The sequence below is a fragment of the Gavialis gangeticus genome, unplaced genomic scaffold, assembly GCF_001723915.1.
Source record: "Gavialis gangeticus isolate Ggan-Ray unplaced genomic scaffold, GavGan_comp1, whole genome shotgun sequence".
In the NCBI taxonomy this organism is placed as follows: domain Eukaryota; kingdom Metazoa; phylum Chordata; order Crocodylia; family Gavialidae; genus Gavialis; species Gavialis gangeticus.
Genome location: NW_017729032.1, coordinates 219,736,328 through 219,756,768, shown reverse-complemented (window position 1 = coordinate 219,756,768; position 20,441 = coordinate 219,736,328). Strand labels below are relative to the sequence as shown.

The window sequence follows — 20,441 nt, the reverse complement described above, 5'->3', positions numbered from 1 at the left end:
AGTCGAACCCTGAATTATGCTGGGAATACATTCCTGAAAACACCGTGTAACTTTCAACTGTGTAACTCAAGGCATTAAGTCAATGGAAAACAGGGGGATAGGGACCTGGGACCAATATTTGCTAACTTTATCTTATAACAAAAGGACATTTGAACACAAAATAATGGAATTAATAGCCTTATTAAACCTTTACTCCCAGCTACATGCTCATACAGAGCCAAAGCTTTAGTCCTAATTCCTGTGCCGTTGACAGCTGCTCCTTTTGTATTGGTCATTTCCTTGATCCAAAGATTAAGGAGTTTCTCAACCTTATCTAAATGAGGAGTGTTTGTCACCAATGACACTCTGAAACTCACAGAGGTTGTTGTTTTCACACAGTCTCTAATTTTTTGCTCACTTTTTTTAATGGTACAAACAGTCGATTCACTTAAACTGTATTGGTGAGTAATCAACGCAGTACTATTGCCATCTCTTAATTTATCAAGGATTTCTATTTTCTGGGCCAGGGTGTAGACTTATATGCTCTTTTGGGCACAATATCAAAAGCTTTCTTTGATGCCGTTTTCACAAATATTCAGGGGTTAATGTAACCAAAAATGATGGATGATCTTGGAGGAGACGACTAGTGATGCTAACACTATGTAAGCAGACTCCAAACTAACAACCGCTCTACCACAAACAGTGTAAACTTGAAGCAGGGTATTGCGTAAGCTGAAACATGGTCAATGTTATATAAAGTGTGTATACATGAATCAGTGTAACTCTAAACTGTGTAACTGGGGTTCCAACTATACTGACCTGGTGCGGCAAGGGTGGAGTGCTGACCTGGCCCACAACAGCTCACCAAAACTCCCTAAGTGGCCCTCCAGCCCAAATAATTGCCCACCCCTGTTGTAAATGCTCAAATTCTTAGGTTCCTGGAGATGCATACCAGGATCTTAGCTCATACTGTAGTAGATGGGCTTCAAAACCATTTATAATCTACATAAGGTCAAAAGCTTGCCTATCGTGCTCTTTTGAGATGAATGCTTTCTCTAGGACACACCTGTTTCTGTCCTGACTATACAGTGTGAATGGAGGGCTGTGTTCGAATGCCTCGCTCCTCTCGGATTAATTTTCCACAGTCTAACTCCGTAGATAAGGTGGTTCCAGAAGTGGAGTTGGATGGATGGGTTTGCTTACATTGTAGTCCATAAAAGAAACAAAAGGCCTTGCATGCAAGAAAAATGGAGACAAAATAAAGGAGAAAATAAATAAGCAAAATAAAAGAACATGGAAATGAAACACAAACTATATTGAAATAAAAAAGATTATCTTATGGAAACAGAAAAGTCACCGATTGTATACAATGCACACTTTAGATTTGCTGTATGATAATAAACGTTGCACGTTATGCAGCATCTTCTGTCTAAGCTTCTTGGAGCCCTATGAGAAGACAAAACCTTGTAGAAAATAGGAAGTTATAATGAAACTGTCTGTATTCTTTTTACAAAATCACTTCCTACAGTGATATTGCCACTTTACTGTAATGCAGTTGAAGACTTTCATTATGATGAGACTGACTGTAGTCAATTACATGTTGCTGTGATACAGTGGTAGGATTTCCACATCAGCTGAACTTTTATCAGGTTTCTGTCAGCGATGCACTCTTATTCACCCAAACTATAGCCAAGTAAATTAATAGTCACCTGGTGATGCTAAAGTTTTTGTCTATTTTAATTATGAGGTCAGAAATATATTGTCTTGCACATCTGCCTTAGTGATTTTTCTACAAATACCACACTGTCATCTCACTAGCAATTGTACTAAGCACTTTAATTAACTGTATTACCTATATTTTTTTAGAAAAAGACTAGCAAGAGAATTGTGAATAAAACCCAGCTAAGATCTTGCCAATATGTATTGTCTTAGATTCTTTTTGGTCTTTGCTTCTCAAGGATGTCTTGCTTACCAAGACCCTGTCCTGTGAATTGCTTTACATATATAACATCCTGGGTCTCTATGTGGTGTCATTTACATTGAGTGGGTGTTTGCTCAGATATGGAAGTCTGCTGACATGAAGCTTACAAGATCCAGGCCTAAGCTACTGCATAGTGAGACTGGGCCTGTATCAGGAAAGACAGACTGATGCAGCTCCACTGACTTTATTGTTAGCTATTGACCTGCTGTCCAAGGTACAGGCAAAGAACTGGTATCCCTCTCAGTGGTCCCAGTCCCGCAGTCTGATGCTGTGTGAAGTGCCACTGAAGGAAACAGGGGTCTGAGCTGGCCCAGAACTCTGCCTACACAGGTCAGGACTTCAACACATGAACCAGGGATGATTATCAGAGGGACAAAGCAGAGGTAGCTGAAGAGGAGTTCACGAATACACTTACTAGTACTTTTGCTGCCTTGTCTTGGTCTCAAACATATTGATATGGTATTAATCTGGTATCAATACTCAATTTTAATTGCACAATTTATTTCCCCGGTGGCCACAATACCCACAAATTGTATTTCTTTCCTCTTTTATCTTTCTAACACTTCAGCAGTGTTACACCAGGAATCACTTTGGCCTTAAATCCTGTTCTGTGACTCCTATCACTCTTTAAAGTTGCTCCACACTTTAAAATTTGCACTTCAATGTGGGACATACAGATACCTGGCTCTGAAGGAATACTTCACGCTGCGAGAGAGAATTACATTTGTGGAGTTAGAACAAGTAAATTGCTGCCGTTATTCAAAGTGATGATGCTAAGGCCACAGAGAGAGCTCTGGTTTTATGTTTTGCTCCCTTCCGAGTCAATTTATGTTTGAAGTCTTAAGATCAAACAACAACTGTTCAAGGAATTAACTGCACTTGAAGGTTCTGCACAGTCATACTAAACAGCACTAATTGGATTGAGAATGAGGTACTTCTCTCTTCTCATTAATAAATTATATGTCTTTGGTGCCAGGAAAACATGGCAAGGGTTCAACAACACAGGGGCTGGAATCCAACACAAAGACTCTTAACAATACAGCCTCCTATATACTTGAATACTTTGGCCCTAAAACAAATACAAGCTAGAAACAGACGACTCACCTGTTCAATATCGCTGTTTTTCCTTGATTTATATATAAATTCTCCAATGGCTACAAACACTGAAAGAACAAGCCCTGCAGCAAGCACTATAAAGATGCCCCCAATATTCTCAACCCCGAGAGCACTGGCCTCTTTGCTGTCCTCCTCAGGGCAGCCATTGCCCCGCCACCACTTTTCCTTCATCATGTGCAGTTTCCCCTCCTCCTGTAGCTGGAGAATGGCAATGGTAATTTTGTCTCTATAAGGAGACCCTGTGGAGCAAGAGCAAGAATAAGACCTTTTAGTGTTTGCTGCAGGAGAGTGAGTGCAGGGAGGGAATCTACTGCTGACATTTGAGAGCCAAGTGAGTTTTAATAATGATGTGGGTGATTCCCAGCTAGATCATAACCTGAGCAAAACTGGTGTTTTAAGTTGGAACAGGGGGATAGCATTAGCTTGTGAAATTTGCACTAGTGGCTGAAAAAGAAATGGCTCCTCTCCACTCTAGTTATTCATTTTGGGAATCCACTAGGATTTTTGTAATTGCCAATGGTAGATTCTGCCTAACACACATTGTATTTGTCCTGAGAGAAACAATTTTTTTCTGGGATAAAGTGCAATCATTCAGATATCTATGTCTGTTGTCCCAGGAGAAACCCTAAAAAAGGTTAATGGATAAAAAGTGCTAAGAGTTAGTTCCAAGACATTACAAAGAGTGTCTGAATGGTTGTCCCAGGATTGCATCATTGATTCAATGGTAGAAAAGCGGCAGTGTATTCAGCCACTAAACCCTGATTGAAAGGTGATGTATGTACATGCCAGTCCTGGGACATTTCTATTCTGGGACAAACACAGGCACAACCTTCCTGGACTAAATGCAATTTCTGTTCCTAGCTAGCTATCTTTTCCTCCCAATATAATTTCTTAGTTTCTCAGTTTGACATTAGATATGGTCCTAGACCCCTCACTTTAAATCTGTTTGATTTGTCTCAGTATCTGCTTGCTTTTTCCATCATACCAAAACTGCAGTGAGTCGAATAAATTCTGTCCTCAGTTTACCTGTGCATGCTTTATTGACTTCACTCCATCTGCATTGTTATGAGAGCAGCAACTGGTTCCATATTTAATTTGCATCCTGTAAAATTTGGCCAAACTGTGGCTTTAAAAAACAAATTAATTCAAGCTTTTCTTTGGGCTGCTTACTACATCACTGATACTCTGCTGGTAGTGCATAACAAAGCACATTCTAATTTGACTGGGTGGATGATCCAGCACAATGCCTGGCCAACAGGCAAACAAAGGGTTAACCCCCCCCCCCCCGCCCCCAAGATACTGCTGGCAACCCTGCAATTAGTCTTAATAGATCAGCAGGAGTAACTTCTGGCAACCATGGACAAGGCTAATTGGCAGCAAACACAAATATCCTTAGAGGGCAGGGATTATAAAATACCAGCAGGGAGACAGTTGGCGGAAAGGTTGGCTTGAAAAGTTAGAGGCGTATGTGCCCTAATTTCCTACCACGTTTGGACTTTCGGCATTATATTTAGAGGTTGGAAGAACTCCACTCTTGTCCAGTTCTTTTTGGATGCAGGCAGCTAAGTGGTTCTCAACCTCGCCTTGAAAAACACCACTTCTTAACTTGGACTCATTTTTGACTATGGAGAGAACTCAGAAAGACTACAACAGGTCAAAATGTTTTTGATGCTATGGATTCCTATTTGAAATTTCTAGATTTATTGTGTGACTCATGTATACATTTGCATATCTAACAGTGCTAATACGAATATTCAGCACCCTCAAAAGGATCTTGCAGAACCCCTGGGCACTGTGGCACCCTGGTTGGGTAGCTAGCTACTGAGCTAGCTATCGACTACTGTACCTACTGGCTTTATCACAGAAGGCATCTTCTCTGAGTAATGGTTCCACAAATGTGCCTTGAATTACAAATTAAAACAGACTACCTTTTTTTTAAAGCAGAGATTATAGGAGACAATTTCAAAGTTATTTAGATGCCTTAAAGAGCTAGGTACTTTAAAAAATCTCACTAGGTGCTTCTTGGTACATTAGGCCCCTGGCTGACATTCAGTTAAAGATGCAGTGGGATCTGATCTACAGTCCCAACAATTGTACCTCCTGCCAGTGCTACACATGCATGGCAGGAGGCATGACTGTGGGATTGCAGATCAAATCCCAATCAAGCCGTATTGCTGGTGCAGGGAATCATGATTCCAGGCTCCTCTTGGATTGGCAAGTAACAAGCTAGTCAGTTGGTCTGGGCTCCCAGCTTTGAAAGTTCATTGGAGTCAAGGGCTCCAATGCACCCATGAGACTGGGAGCCTCAGTCAGCTGATCAGCCTGGCCACACATTCAGTTTAAGGTGTGATGGGAACTAGCCACAAAATTATTATGCACATTTTGTATAATAATGTTGTGGCTTATTCCTTGTGTTATCACCCCATTAATTGCATAAACATGTAGCCGGGTTACTACTTAAATTGCAATTAATTGGTTAATCATGTCTTAAGTATAACATCTGCCAGGGCCTTAGAATCTAACTGCTCCTGGAAGTTTGCCCCTGTGTCTCCATTTTCTCTGTACCATCAGCCTCACATTGTTGCTATACAGAAAAGTATAAAAAAAATAACAGTAACATAAATACAAATTTCCTTCTTAGCTTTCCTTTGCCTTTTAACGTGCAGATTATCTAGGGAGAAACAACACAAGAAACATTCCAATTGCTCATTTGCAGTGCCAAAATCCAGCTATTTTTCAGAGCACATTTTGCTGCCATCAGGCAGACATGCTGTGACCACAGATGCCAAGAGACATGTGTCAGATTATGCAAAGTCCATCTGGGTAACCAGCAGTCAGCCATTACTTTGGATAGTCTGCATTGAAAGAAACAAAACTATGCCTTCTGTAAGAATAGCTTGTTTATATGTATTGAATTAGAAAAGAGAAAAGATTAATTAGAACATTGAATTAGAAAAGAGAAAATTAGCAAAGAGAAACACAAGCAAACAAACAAAGGTATTCTCTTCTTCCAGGTACTGTTATCAGTGCAAGTTTGGCTTTTGGGGAAACATTGAAACTTCCTGATCTTTAGGAGGCATTCCAGTCCCTATAATAGTCAAAGTTATTACATCTTCTTGCTTGTTAGGAGGTAGGTGCTGGGCGAGGCTGGCTTGGACAGTGGAGTGAGCACATTAATTCTTTTAATCTAGCTAATATCCTGTGTCTCACAGACTAGGAATGGTAAGGGAAAGAGTATTTGTTCAGGGCCTATCCAGACTGATCTGTCCCAGGCTCTCTTCCCTTACAGCTTCCACCATTCATAGGCCTAGAAACTCCTAATTTGGAACTTGCAGTCCTATTTATCATGTTTAATACTCACAATCCTGCATGTATTTGCCTAATCCTCTTTTGAACTTGGCTAAATTATCTGTCTCTACAACATCCTGTGGCAGTGAGGTCCCATAAGTTAATTACATGATGTGAAAAAGAACTGCATTTTTAAAATTTTAAACCAGTTTTCCAGTAATTTCTTTGTATGTCCCCTAGTTCTGGTTTTGTGAGCAATAGTAGAATCCTAATTACCTTCTCCATACTTTAGGATTTTACAGACTTCTATCATATCTTCCCTCTGTCTTTTTTCTAAACTGACAGTCCTAGCGTATTTAGTCTCTCCTTATATGGAAGCCTCTCCATGTCCTGAACATGCTTGTTGCTTTTTAACTTTTCTACTTACCTTATGGCCTTTTGGAGTTGGGGGGACCAGAACTACACATAGTCCATGGTGGGCTCACCATGGATTTATAGTGACATGATGAAATTTTGTCTTTTGTTTTCAATTCTCGTCTTAATTCCTAACATTCTACTTGCCATATTGACTGCCTTTCATTATGTCTGTGTTGCCTGTGGGGGGCATCAGAGTTGATCTTGGGAGGTAATTTATAGGCGTACTTTTATAATTTGTCAAGTGTACATAGAACATTGGATTAGTCCTGTTATTCTTGCAACACAGTAAAAATAAATAAAGAGTAACACCTCTTTGAATAGATCATATTTTATTTTATTTATGGTGTTAGTGTTCTGAGGTCATTAAATACCTTCACCTACTTGCTTATCTACCTATGAAATAACTGATAATAGTACTAGGATTAGGATTGCTAGCACATCAGCACCAGCGGAAGTAATAGTAGAATTACTGCTGGCTTTATGCATGTAACGGCATTTCTTTCTCCAACTGTATCCCTCCCAAGGTGCCTTTTTGCATATAGATTTTTATTTAGATCTACATATGTTCTACTAGAATGTTCAGAATGCACTAAGCAGGTGATTAGCACTACGGAAAAAACAGCAGTAAAGCAGCAGTTTGGCTGTTTTTGAATGAGATCTATGTGCAAAAAACCACTCCCTCATGTCTCGTGCATTCATAAAAAACACAAATGGAATCACAACACCAAAAACCCCAGTAACCCTCTGTCTTTGTGATAGGAAAGGTAGATAGACAGAGAAAGAGAGATAAACACTGTCATTTTTAACATATGGTGGTTGCTCATATACTAAGGTGTTAAAGATCAGGCAAGTCCCTGGATAGATGTAAGGATTCTTTTTTTAAAATCCTCTTTTCTATTTGTCTGAGGACAGGGCTGTGCTTAGACTTCGTGCATTCATTAGAATTTTTGCAGTGCACAGGCATGTGTGTTCTCCTGCAAAGTGTAGGCATTTAAGTTCATGCGCACTCTTCTGAATGCACAAGTGGAGACAAGAGTACAGCTTTGGCTGAAAATGTGTCCCTCAAATATTGAGAAAGTACAATCAATTTTGCTTAAAATACTATAATCTGATTGTTTTGTATCCTACAAGACCACAGAGCCCTTTTATCTGTGTAGTGGAAGGGTCTCTGCAGCTTAACTTGTTTATGAATATATTTACACTTTTTACATTTTTTAAATTTATTCTATTACATTGACATGGTTTATCTCAAGATGGTTGGGGATTTTATATATATATATATATATATATATATAACCTCACTGAATCCTAACCTATCTTTCTAAAAAAAGCATGTTCAACATACAAGAAACATCTTACAAATATATTGCACAGCTGTATTTCCAATGGATGCAGTCTCTGAGGATTACCATCTGTTCCTGTTCATTGTTCTTGGTTTAAAGTGTGGCATCTTTATAACAGCTATGAAACTCTTTGCCATGCATTTATCTTTATTTTGGGGGCTTTTAAACTTTTGTATCATTTTCTGGAGAGGGAGAAGACTGTTCTCACACAAGCAATAAAAATATATATATGTAAAATATCGTCTATATGAAATACTGGCTAAAGTGCACAATAGCATAATGAAGCAGAGTTTAAGTTGCTGGAGTGCAATGTTCTGCCTCTCTTGGAGGTTGCCCAGGAACAGTTCAGTGGGCCAAAAGCTTTTATCCACAATATCAGTGTAAATCAGTAGCTAATTCCACTGAAGTCAATGGAATTATGCTGACAGGAGGCCTTTGTATGATGACTGCATGTTTGAACAGGGCAGGGAAGGAGTTTAATTTAGAAAAGGCACTAGCCACACAACACTTTTTGCAGAAGAACCCAACTTTAGGAGGAAAACAAGAACGTTATCTGAATTTGAATGATTAGCAACATCCAAAAGAACACTAGGAATAGCAAGAAAAGGCAATGAAAAAGCAGATGCTGATGAGCAGGAGTAAGGGTACTGGTTTTATAATGTACCCTACTCAAAACATTGAGACTCTCAACGTAGGCTCACAACCTTGCATTGGTGGCTTATAGAGCTATATGTTGCATTACAAAATGTAGTAATTGCCTATGAAGCACACAATGACGTATATACTGAAAGATCATTCCTCCCTCCTTTCCTGGAGCTTTCTGAGAAGGGCAAGGATTAGTTGTAACATTTATTATGACTCCACTAATTATCCATAAGCAGCCCTTACTTTCTTAGTGTAATCTGAGTTTCACTGGTGCATTTTTGCAATAGTCAAGGCTGGAGTAAGACTCCCAATCACTTATGAATGGGATCTTCATCCAGAGGAGCCGCAGACTATCTGACTGCTTCCTAAAGCTATATTTCAGTCCTTAGATATTGCACTTGTTTATACAAAAAAATAGTCACCCTCTTGCCTCTTCAGAAGAACACCATTGCTGGATCTTTGATAAGAAGGCATACTGGAAAAATGGCAGCTCCTGGAAAATATTTTGGTGGGAAGGGGTGCCCATATATTAGGCAAACCTTCTAATAGGTATCTAGACTTCTTGATGATTATCTACACTGTACCTCTTGAAGTCTGCTCACCGCTAATTATACTTCCATGTGACTTACCAATAGGAGTTCCAACACCGTAGCCTTTGGAATCAATGAGTCCTCCAATCTGAGTGAGATTGCAGTTTCTCTGCGTCACGTATTCTATGCTGGTCGATTCCATCAGCAGGGCATAGTCAGTTGTGAGCACACGCTGGATTCCCTCATCATTGTTCTTCACCAATGCAGTCTGCTGCCTGCTGCTCATGAACGCCCACATTTTCTCGTAAGTCGATATTTTGGATTTCTGAGGAGGGAAAATGAGGATAGAAAGATGGCAGTTGCCAAACTGTGCTTGCAAAACATTCCTCAACTCCTGTGCTGTGGATTGTGCCAATAATACTGCTGGAATGGAATGGATATCCCATTGCTTCCCACAGCACTTAGAATCTCAGAAAAGAGCATTTCCTCCCACGTTCTTTCCATTTCCTTCTCCACTGGGTGGTGGGCTGTGAACTGGTATCTTGCTTCCTCTTGTCCCAGTGGTGCCAGCAATTTCAGTGTTGACATGTAATCTGTGTAGTTCTTTCGGATGAGGTCTAAAACATTGCATAGATTACAGTGAATGTACAGCCCAACTAACCAAAGTGTTTGGACACTCTTGTTTTGGGGGACAATTATTTCTGGCAAGGGCAGTTGTAGAACATAGAGTTCCAAACAAGCTACTGGCTCTTATAGTTTCATAGATTTAGGGTCGGAAGGGACCAAGTAGATCTTCTAGCCCGACCCCCCGCCAGGGCGGGAGAACAACAAAACCCCCAAACAAAAACGGGACTCAAATGAGTCCAGCCAGGTAGGCATCCAGCCTCTTCTTAAAGACCCCCAGGGTAGGGGCCAGCACCACTTCCCTTGGAAGTTGGTTCCAGCTCCTAGCCGCCCTAACTGTGAAGTAGTTCTTGCGGATGTCCAATCTATACCTCCTCTCCATCAACTTGTGCCCATTACTCCTTGTTATGCCAGCGGGCGCTAGGGGAAACAGCGTCTCCCCCAAACCCTTCTGGTCCCCCCTAGTGAGTTTATAGACGGTCACCAGGTCCCCCCTCAGCCTTCTCTTGTGGAGGCTGAATAGGTTCAGGTCCCGCAGTCTCTCACTGTAGGGTCTGCCCTGTTGTCCCCGGATCATGCGGGTGGCCCTCCTCTGGACCCTCTCCATGTTGTCCACATCCCTCTTGAAATGGGGCGCACAGAACTGGACACAATACTCCAGCTGTGGCCTGACCAGCGTCGCGTAGAGGGGGAGGATCACCTCCTTGGCTCTACTCGAGATGCACCTGTGGATGCACGACAAGGTCCGGTTAGCCCTGCCAACCATGACCTCGCATTGTCGGCCCATGTTCATCTTGGAGTCAATAATGACTCCAAGATCTCTTTCTGCCTCCGTGCTCTCAAGTAGGGAGTTCCCCATTGTGTAAGTGTGCTGCTGGTTCCTACTGCCCAAGTGCAGCACCCTGCACTTGTCCGAATTGAAACGCATTGCATTGATATCTTTAACTAAAAATGATGTGCTTTGAAGTGAAGTCAGGAGATGTCAGCTTTGAAAAACCAGGAGATGGAAGCAGAAACTTAAAAAGCCAAGGTGGCCTGATATATTTTTACTTCTCCCTTTCACCACAATTCATTTTAAGATTACAATCTCTGTCCCTGAACTCATGGGAAACTTTGTGGTTGACTTCAGTGGTAGTGGGTATGTGGCCCTAACCTTGCTCATGTATAAGCTTCAGGTCTTGCACTGTGAAGTAACTTTACTGTCACGTAACTTCACCTTAGTAATAATATAAAGGGCTGGACCCAGCTCCTCCCTGGGAGAATGGAAGAAATGTAATATTCTTCTCTATGCTATATCTTAACAAGATCCAGACCAATCATATTACTTATCCTGAGGGAGCACAGGGATTGCTCCCTTCTTAACTCCCCTGAAGGGACAAGGAAAAGAAAAGAAAAAAAAATGGACTGGTTGCTTTACCTCTCCCCCCCCTCCCCCCCCGGCAACTTGGCACAGTGCAGAGGAGCACATTTCACAACTCTTGAGGATATTAAAGTGGGCACATTTTACTGAAGACCAGAGGCACTGAACCTTCTTAAATGCAATCCCTCCTGGAGCAAACCTGAAGCAGTGAGACATTGCCTTAACATGTGCTTCTGGGTTAAAGTGCCAATCTACCCTCAAAGTATTGGTTTTGTACTAACATTCTTACACTGCCCCACGCCACATGAGAAGCTCTGCATGAGCCCCGAAGCCACTGCAGGAGTGGTGTCCTGGGGCTTTTCTCATTTTTTTTTCTTAAAGGGCCGGAGCTGGCCCAGGCGGGGCATGTGTGGAGGGCCTGGGGGAGTGAGGGGGGTCAGGGGCTTGTGAATAGCCCCCCATTCAGCATGGGACTGTGGGGGCAGCAGGGATCGCTCCCACTCCCAGTAGCACCTGGTGAGCACTGGGGCTTTTTTTAAAGCACCAGGGGCTGGAGCAGGCGGGAGCAGCCATGGGGAGGGGGGGGCTGGGGAAGCAGGCAGGGATTGGGGGGCTGGCAGGGTTCCCCCCATGGTCCCCTCTCCCTTCCTCACCCCTAGTACTTACCAGCAGTCTGCTGCAGCTCCCTGCTGCAGCCACCAGGGACTGCCTGAATCATCAAAACACTCCAAATTTTTTCTGAAGATTCAGAGAGCTTTGAATTGATTCGGACCTTTAAATTGGTCCCTTGATTCAATTTGGATTCGGAGATTCAGCCACCGAATCAGGCCGAATCTCCTCCAAACCGAATTACCACCCAAAGGTTTGCACAGCCCTAGTACTTATGGATACCTCTGTTAGGAATCTCTGGCTACATCAAAAATATTTTTTGTATATTGTTTCATGTTTCACTCAATGACACTGAGTGCCAGGTGACATTTTAGCAGAATTAGCTGGTGCATTATTTTGGCAACTGTTTCCAGAGTTATTCCAACGGCATCTTAAATGTTTTAGTACTGTTCTTGGGGCCTCTTCCAAACTTGGACTCATGATCTTATCTACAGTTTCTATGTAGGTTGTTACAGATTAAGATAATACAGTCTCATTTCCTTCATTTGAATATAATGTTATAATATCATTATGACTATTATTTTTGGTCCCTATACTCAGCTAGTTTATGGTTATTATTATCATACTATAAGGAATTGATACAACGTCTAGACTACCTAGCTCAGAGGGTCTCAGCCTTTTTAGATTCAAGGCACCCCTCCACAACTCTTCAAAATTTGCAGCATCCTATTAAAATAATATAAACGTATTCTGAATATTATAATATAAACATAATCACAATGTTCATTAGTTATTAGTTGATTAGATTGTTATAATTATATTATATTTGCCAATAGCAGGAAGCAAGGGCTCATGCTACTTTAAAGGAGGGGCAGCAGGACAAAGCTGACTGCTAGACACAGGCTGCTGCAGGAGCCAAGGAGGCATACCTGTGGCCAAACAGGGAAACATCTCAGCAGAAGAGGCAGAGCCTGGGGGTATAAACCCTGGGCCCCGGGCTGGCAAGGGCAGAAGGGCACAGACCTCTGGGAAGAGAAGAATGTCTGCCTGCAGACATTGGGAAAAGAAGTTGCCAACATAAACAGGTGTCCACAAAGCTGGCAGGGGGCAAAGCAATACAACAACTTAAAGACCCAGACTGAAGTGGGGTTCAAACTTTTTAGTTTATGGTGGTTTGCTAGTGTTTGCATTTAGTTTAATCAGAGGAGTGGGCTGTGGCTTTGGGGGCAGTTTGCAGGCCACACATTGAGATGTGTGGGATGCTCTGTGTTGTAAGACCTGCTCTGGGCAGGGCAGGAGGCGAGGGCTGAGACTAAGTAGGTGGAGTCCAAGCTAGTGGGCCAGGGCTGGGGGGTGTCTCAGCTCGAGAAAAAGGTCCAGGGCCAGGAAGGCTGAAGCCCAAACAAGGCTTTAATCCCTGAGAGGCCAAGTTCATTGGTTGGGCTGGCAGGGTTCCCATGAAATTGAATTGAATGACACCTGCATGGGTGTCAAAGATGGGGACAGCTGGAAGCCATGATTAAAGCCCTTAAGCCCTTGGGGTGAAATTGGCCTGCATATCTCTGTGTTCAGGAAGCACAATGGAGCCAAACTGAGGAGAGCTGCAGCAGAACCAGTGCGCCTGCCTGCATAGGTAACTAGTGCCTCCTGATCCTTGGGGGGGTAACAGTGGCCGATCACTGACTGGAGCGGGGGGTGTCCCCCAGTGTCCGATTGCCACTGGTGGCAAACCAAAAGTGCTGGCAGCAAACCCGGAAGTGCCGCTGGCGGTTTTCTCGGCACCCGCATAATCTCAGGGGAGGCACTGGCCATCAATCCCCACTCCCCAGCCAGTGAGGACCAATCTCAGAGGAGGCACGTGCCCCCCTGTGGTCCACCTACATGTCGCCTATGCCTGCCTGCATAATGAAATGTTTTAGCTGTTTTAGCTCTTCTGGGTTTGGCTTGTGCCTAGAAGCAAGAAGCAGCTAAAATAGAAGTGGTGCATCTGTATAATGTAATCCCTTTCCTTTCTCATGTCCTTGTGACAAGGCATTTAGCAGAATTTGCAGATTCATTGCAAGGTAATGTGGCTGCACCCTGAGTGTTTCTTCTATGGCCTCAAACTCTTGACCGTCCAGCGGCTTACCCCAGTGTCTACATCACCAGATCAGGGGTTATATAATGTAATACAGGCAGATGTGTGGCGGCACCTGTGCTGCAGCTCCTTCTCATTTGAGCCCCACGTGCCTCCTGAAAACGAAGGTGTGCAGGGCAATTTCACCCTGCAGCAGTGTCACTGGCATCACTGTCACAGCAACCTGGCAGGTTCTCACAGCACCCCACCTGAGAACCACTGTGCATCTGTTAAACTGTTATAAGAAATTTCTTTACCTTTGAAGTTTGGCAGTTCTGTTTTCTTCTAATTCTACACTTAAGCTTGTCACATCATAGAACATGGCTAACCTTTTAAGAAGGTTAAGTTGTACATGCCATTTTACAGTCTTTCAAACTGATCCAGTAATATTTATAGGCGAGTTTGAGACCAGTTTATCAAGCTTATTGGAATCATGTATTCTGTATTCAAATAAGATTGAAAGAATGGATTTAACTTTCTGCCTTGCTAATTCCCATTTCTACACTAAAGGTGAAATGCTAAATTCTGCCCTTTGGATGCTGATGAAGGGCTCTTTGTGATTTCAGAGGAGCTGTATATGCTCACTAGAAGGCAGAATTTGGCAAACTTCATATTGTGACATCTACTAAAATCCATTCTGATAAATGAGCCAAAAAAGAGCAAGAAAACAAAACAATCAATCGAATTACTAGAAACAGAGCTGGTCAGAATTCAAATGACAAGTTGTCATCAGAATTTGAAAATCTGGCAAGACTGATATATATTATAGAGAGAATTAAATCTGCCAACATTCCAATGGAACTCCAGCACATTTCAGACTCTATCTAACTCTCTGATGGCTTTCTTCTCTGCTCCCAACAGAGATGGGCTGCTTAGAAGTCTGTGACTCCAGGATCCATAGGTTTGAGAACGCCATAGTACAGACTGCCTCAAAGCTAGCAAAAACAGGCAAGAAACAAAATACAGAGAATCTGCTTCCAAAACGTTTGTGTTGGTTTAAAAAAAGAGTAGTGGTGCTACCAGCATTTCCTGTTTTAAATACAAGGAATACTTAGCAAATAGATAGAACTATTCTACAGATAAAATTTTAAAAGACTTTAAAACTTTAAAAAGCCATTCTGCTCTTTTTTGGGTTCAACCCAGTGGACATGTTTATGCATGCAATTAAATGCAATTGAATATACTTAAACTGAGCTGGAGTAAATTAATCCTGATGTCACTGTATACACATGCATTTAAGTGCAGTAATTTAATGCGCTGCCAGATGCCACTTATATCTGATGGGACTATCCGGCAGTGCAGTAAATGAGTCTACTGTGCCCTAATTGCCATGCACGTGTAAATGGTGATGCTTTACTTTGCAGCAAATTAGTCTGCTGCACAGTAAGCATCTTGTGTTGATGCAGCCACTCAGAACTAAACTCATAAGGGACTAGGGGTTGCTGCATGAAGATCTAGTCTCATTGCTACCTTGATTTTATTTCTGTGACCAAGACTGACATCTCTAATTACTGCACCACTTCTATGGAGCAGGATGTGGGGGTTGGAGGGGTGTTCACAAGACATTTGTCTATGGTAGTATGATGCATGCCACCAGACGTCAGCTCCTCTGAATCCCTAACTGTAATAGCACCATAGTCAAAGGATGTATCCAAATGTCTCCACTGACTTTTCATTAACATTTGGGGCTCCCAGAGACCATTAAACCTGGTACCATTTCCCACTGTCTGGACTGACATGAGACAGCCTCCTGGAAACCCACTGTGTTCAACCACATCTCACGGAGTCCCATGTCTCAAAAGGGCTAGGCTTTTTCATATGTCTCCTCTTGTATACTTACATTGAACCCAATTATCTTAGACTGTTGGTGCACACACAAGGGGACCTAATTAAGATCTCACAGGAAACCTTAATGCTGACATTTCCTATCATTTGAGCTTTTGAATTTGCCACCTTAATATTTTTTTGAAATAGCCTTTAAGCATGAAATTATTTAATCAGATACATGCACAGTGCTTTACAGCAATAAGAGACAGATTCATGTCTTCAGGGCGTATATAGTGTATATTTCATACATCCAAAGGTCCAATTTATTCATTACATATAATCTATAGTAGTATGATTGTGCAACCATAGGCTAGTGACTTCACTTCTGCATAATTCTGTTTTTCTTCCATTTCTTTTGTTTTCTTTGTCTGTTTAGGACTCAGGGGTGGACAAAATGCAGCCCGTGGCCCACGTGGCCCACCAGGCTATTCTATCTTGCCCACGGGGCCCCTACAAAATTAAAAAATTAAAATTTATCTGCCCCTGGCTGCCTGTCATGCAGCCCTTGATGGCTTGCAAAAACTCAGTAAATGACCCTCTGCCCAAAATAATTGCCCAGCTGTGGTTTAGGTTGTAAGGTCTTCAGGGCACAGACTGTCTTCACTATGCTTTTATACAGCACCTAGCACAATAAAGCTATGATCTTGCTAGGATCTCATGCTGCAATACGCATGCCAGTGATATAAATGTAATAAATTAAATTGTTCATGTATTTTTTACCATGTCATCTTTGCTCTGACAACTAATCCATATCCATTTTGTACTGAAACTAGGTCTAGCTTTCTTCTGCTTGTATTTGTGTAACCATATACAGTTTCTAGCACTAGTAACTGTGGGCAAATTTTGCAGTATTTAGGTATCCATTAGATGTGTAGATGCTAAAAAAGATCCAGCATTTTTGTGTTTGCAAAATGCTAGTCTCAGTTATTAATGGCACAAAAAGTTAATGCAAAACTTGAATGTACTTTGGGCAACTTGTTCTGACTTTTTAGCAAGCTGAATAATACAGGGTGCATTTACATGTGCATTTGCTGTGGCACCAGTTTACTTGTGAGTAAATTACTCATGAGTAAATGGTGCTGGGCAAGCATCTACACATGCAGGGAAGCAGAAGCAGTTTTGCTATCAATCTGTTCCTGCTTCCTGGGGCCCAGGAATGGGCCTCTGCCACTGCCAGGGGAAACTTCAGGCTCTAGCTGGAGCTGCCAGCAGCCCTCATCAAAAGGCAATCTCACCAACAATAAAAAACTTTCTTCCCCATGAAAATTATGTATGATGTCCTTTGTGGGCCATCCTGGAGTGGGAGGTCATGGGGTGGGGGGGCCTAGGGGAAGATCCTGGGGATAGGCAGCTGGCACCCTAGCCCCTGGTCATTCCCCCTTAGGTGCACACACCATAGTGAGTGCAATGGACAGGGAACTTGCCCCAGGGCAATGGTGGCCGGTGATCTCCTGGTGTGAGCGGTTGCCCCTCTGGCAGCCAGTGTCCAGGATCAGCAGGGCTGGCATGTGGTCCTAGCCCTACGGAAGGCAGCTCCAGCTCTCCACCTGTGTGGAGCTGGGGTGAGTGGTGGGGCTGGGCCCAGGCAGGAGGGCTGCGTAGCACCAGACCTGGGAGGGATGCCAGGCCAAGGGCTCCTAGATGCAGCACAGGACCTCCTCCCAGGCAGGGGCCTGCTACTGGATGATGGGTGGCTGCCAGGGGGCAGGTGGGGCTAGGGTCAGGGGCTGGGCAGTGTGCGGCATGAAGGTGACTGTCAGGGCCAAAATAGTGTTCAGCACCTGGTAGTCATCATCCATTGCATTCACTGTTCAGGCCAGGATGGCATTCTGCTCCCACAGTGCTTCCACCCACTCACGCCTCAGGATCAGGAGCTGTGCCTGGAACTCCTGGTCTGCCAGGTTCCATGTGTCCTCATGGGTGACATCCTCCACCTGCCACCTGTCCTGGTGAGCCATGTCCTTTGCCCATCAGGCTTGAGTATCTGTCAGCTGGTCCTCTGACACCATGACCAGGTGGTCCAGGAAGACAGTTCTGTCCAGGGTCCTCTTTTGGTGAGGCCAGCACATCCATACAGCACTGGCTGCAAGTAGCAGAAACCCTGAGGCTTCATCCTGGCTGTCAAGAGCAGCCTGTACCTGCAGGCCCTTTAGAGCCATGTACCTGCCATGTACCTGTACCTGCCATGTACCTGCAGGCCCTTTAGAGCCATGAGAACAGTTGTTTGTGTGAATTTGCAACATTTCAGAGATAGGATGCTCTGTACCAGGGCTGTTTTGTACCCAGCCTCAGTTTTGGGGTTGGGCATGTATGGGTGCCCAGGGACCATGGTAAGTCAGCTGGGCAAGCCCTGGGCCAAGGTGGCTGCCGACTCAGCCCTCTGTCCCCACTGACTTCCCTGGCTTCCACAGTGGGACAGGCCAGGCTCCTGATAGCACCTGCTGCCATGGGTCCAGGCCCTGCTGCTCCCCACTCTTCCTACAGGCTAGCCTGTCTCCTGTGCTCCCCTCAAGCCCAAAGCACCCGGGCTCAGGGGGCACTGGGCTCCCAGATGACTGGGAGAAGGACCTGCCTGCATCCCTACCTTCCTCACAGGGGGCCTCTCCAGGTAGGTGCCCCAGGGCCAGGCCCGCCATGCACTGACACTGTGCCCTGAGTGCATATTACACGTGGTTCATGAGGAGCTGTTTGCATGGACTGAAGGTTGTCCAACCTACTATGCCCTGCTGCAGCTGATGGTGCTGGTGCCCCAGGCAGAACTGGCATGGTATCCTGAGCTCCAATGGCGCATGGGGGGGCAAGCCTGGGCCAACCTGCGACCTCCACTACCACCTGAAGGGCTACCTGTGGCGGTACTACATGTCCCTACCCACAGCCAAGGAGGACATCGCCACCAGCATCAACACATTTCTCTGTGTGTGAGATTCCTGTTCCCACCCTGCCTGCTCCTACCTGTGGGGGCATGGGCAGCTCAATAAAGTTTTGCATTTCCACCCTGTATGCTGTGGGGATTGGGGAAGAACCTGGGGCCAGGGGAGTGCAGATGGGCCAGGCAGGGAGGGGGGCAGGGAGGGCCCTACCCTCAATGTGGGCCTTACCCCCCCATATGGCTGAGGCTCGCATGGCTGGCAGCTCTGCTCTGTCCTGGTTGTCGGTGATGGAATAAGGCTCTGGGCACTGTCCTCAGATGGCAAGGCACAGCAGGCAGATGCCTGGCTGCCCCCTCCCCCCCACAACTGGGGAGGAACTGGTTCTGCTGGCAGCTGGTGGTGTCATGGTTGCTTGTGTGTCATGGCTGGGGCTGGGGCTCTGGAGCTGGCATGGCAGGTGCTAGCCCAGCTCCCCAAGCTGCTGGTGGAGAGTGTAGCCAGGGAGCTCGGCAGGATGGGCTGCTGGATGCTCAAGGGACCCTCCCCCAGTGATGTGTCACTGCAGGTGCCAGCCCGTGGTGGGGGCTTGGGCAGCACACCCATGCTTCTGTGGACAGCATGGCTGCAGCCTGGGTCAAAGGGCATGAGGATGTCTGTCAGTTGCTGCAAAAAGGGCATGGATTTACAGGCACCCCACAACTGATGATTGTGGTTGGTGATGGCCACCCATTGTGCCCGCAAGGTCTTGACCTTTATGTGGCATTGCCACATTGTTGTGTCTATGCTCTTCCATCTGGGCTGAGAGACCCTCCTAGATGTGGGCATTGGAGTGCCTGTCCTGCTCAAACTGGCGCTGCACCTCTGCCTCACCCCATAGCACCATGAGGTCACTAGTCTCCTCCTGCAACCAGTTGGCACCCCAGATGGCAGGCACAGGTATGGCTGTGGGTCCTGGCAAGGACATCACCATCATGGGTCCTGTGCTGGCTCTCTGGGCGTCTGGGCCATAGGGATGTCCCTGTGCTTCTGGGCCTAGGCAGCTGCCTGCAGCACCCAGCGCAGGGACCCAGCTTGGGAGTGACAGCCATGTGCTAGAGGCATTGTGCCTCAGTACCTGGAGCCAGTGGGCTGCAGGCAGGTGGAGCTGGCCCTGGCAGCCAGAAGCTGGGACTGGAGGCTGGCAGGCCTGGCTGCAGCAGACTGGAGCAACTTGGAGCAGCCTGTGGGCCTGGCAGCCAAGCAGCACTGTAGTGCTAGGCAGCGGTGCTAGGGTACAGGCAGGCTGGGGCAGCTGGCCCGTGGCCTGCCCAGGGAGACAGAGGGGCCTGGAGTGCCCTAAGGCCCCCTGCTGATGTGTCCCAGGGCTCTGAGTGCTTGCAGCCTTTTAAAGACCTGAGGCAGGGGTTTCCATAGAGGCAGCCCAGCCCTGGGGCAGGAGAGGCTCCGAGCCTAGAGACCTGGGGCTAGCCTGAGGCTCGCCCCCTAGTGGTAGGGCTGTCCCGGGAGCAACGTTGCTCCCGGGTCATGTCTGCATGTGCATTATGAATTGCAAGTAAATGTGATACCTGCATTTGCATTTGCAGGTATTAAATTTATTCACATTTAGGGGTTTTTACTGTTCAGTAAGCATGCACATGGGTAAATCTGCATGCTTATTGCACAGTAAACTATGCTCCTGTGCAGTTAAGTGTCTCTTGTAGATGCGCCCACAGTTATTTCACTGGTACAGAGCAGAT

General features: G+C 44.9%; 1 protein-coding gene across 3 annotated transcripts in view; it reads right to left on the bottom strand.

The window, feature by feature from the left end:
* GRIK1 (glutamate ionotropic receptor kainate type subunit 1) overlaps positions 1-20,441 on the bottom strand; it is a 324,503-nt gene that overhangs the window by 15,716 nt on the left and 288,346 nt on the right. The window contains exons 14-16 of one of the 3 annotated variants that reach the window (XM_019525353.1): positions 9,399-9,624; positions 3,065-3,315; positions 1,046-1,210 (exon numbers count right to left, since the gene is read on the bottom strand). In XM_019525353.1, coding sequence (XP_019380898.1) covers positions 1,061-1,210; positions 3,065-3,315; positions 9,399-9,624 — 627 coding nt within the window. In that variant the 3' untranslated portion in view covers positions 1,046-1,060. The remainder of the gene's footprint in view (positions 1-1,045; positions 1,211-3,064; positions 3,316-9,398; positions 9,625-20,441) is intronic. The other 2 variants (XM_019525352.1, XM_019525354.1) reach the window with 2 other exon arrangements.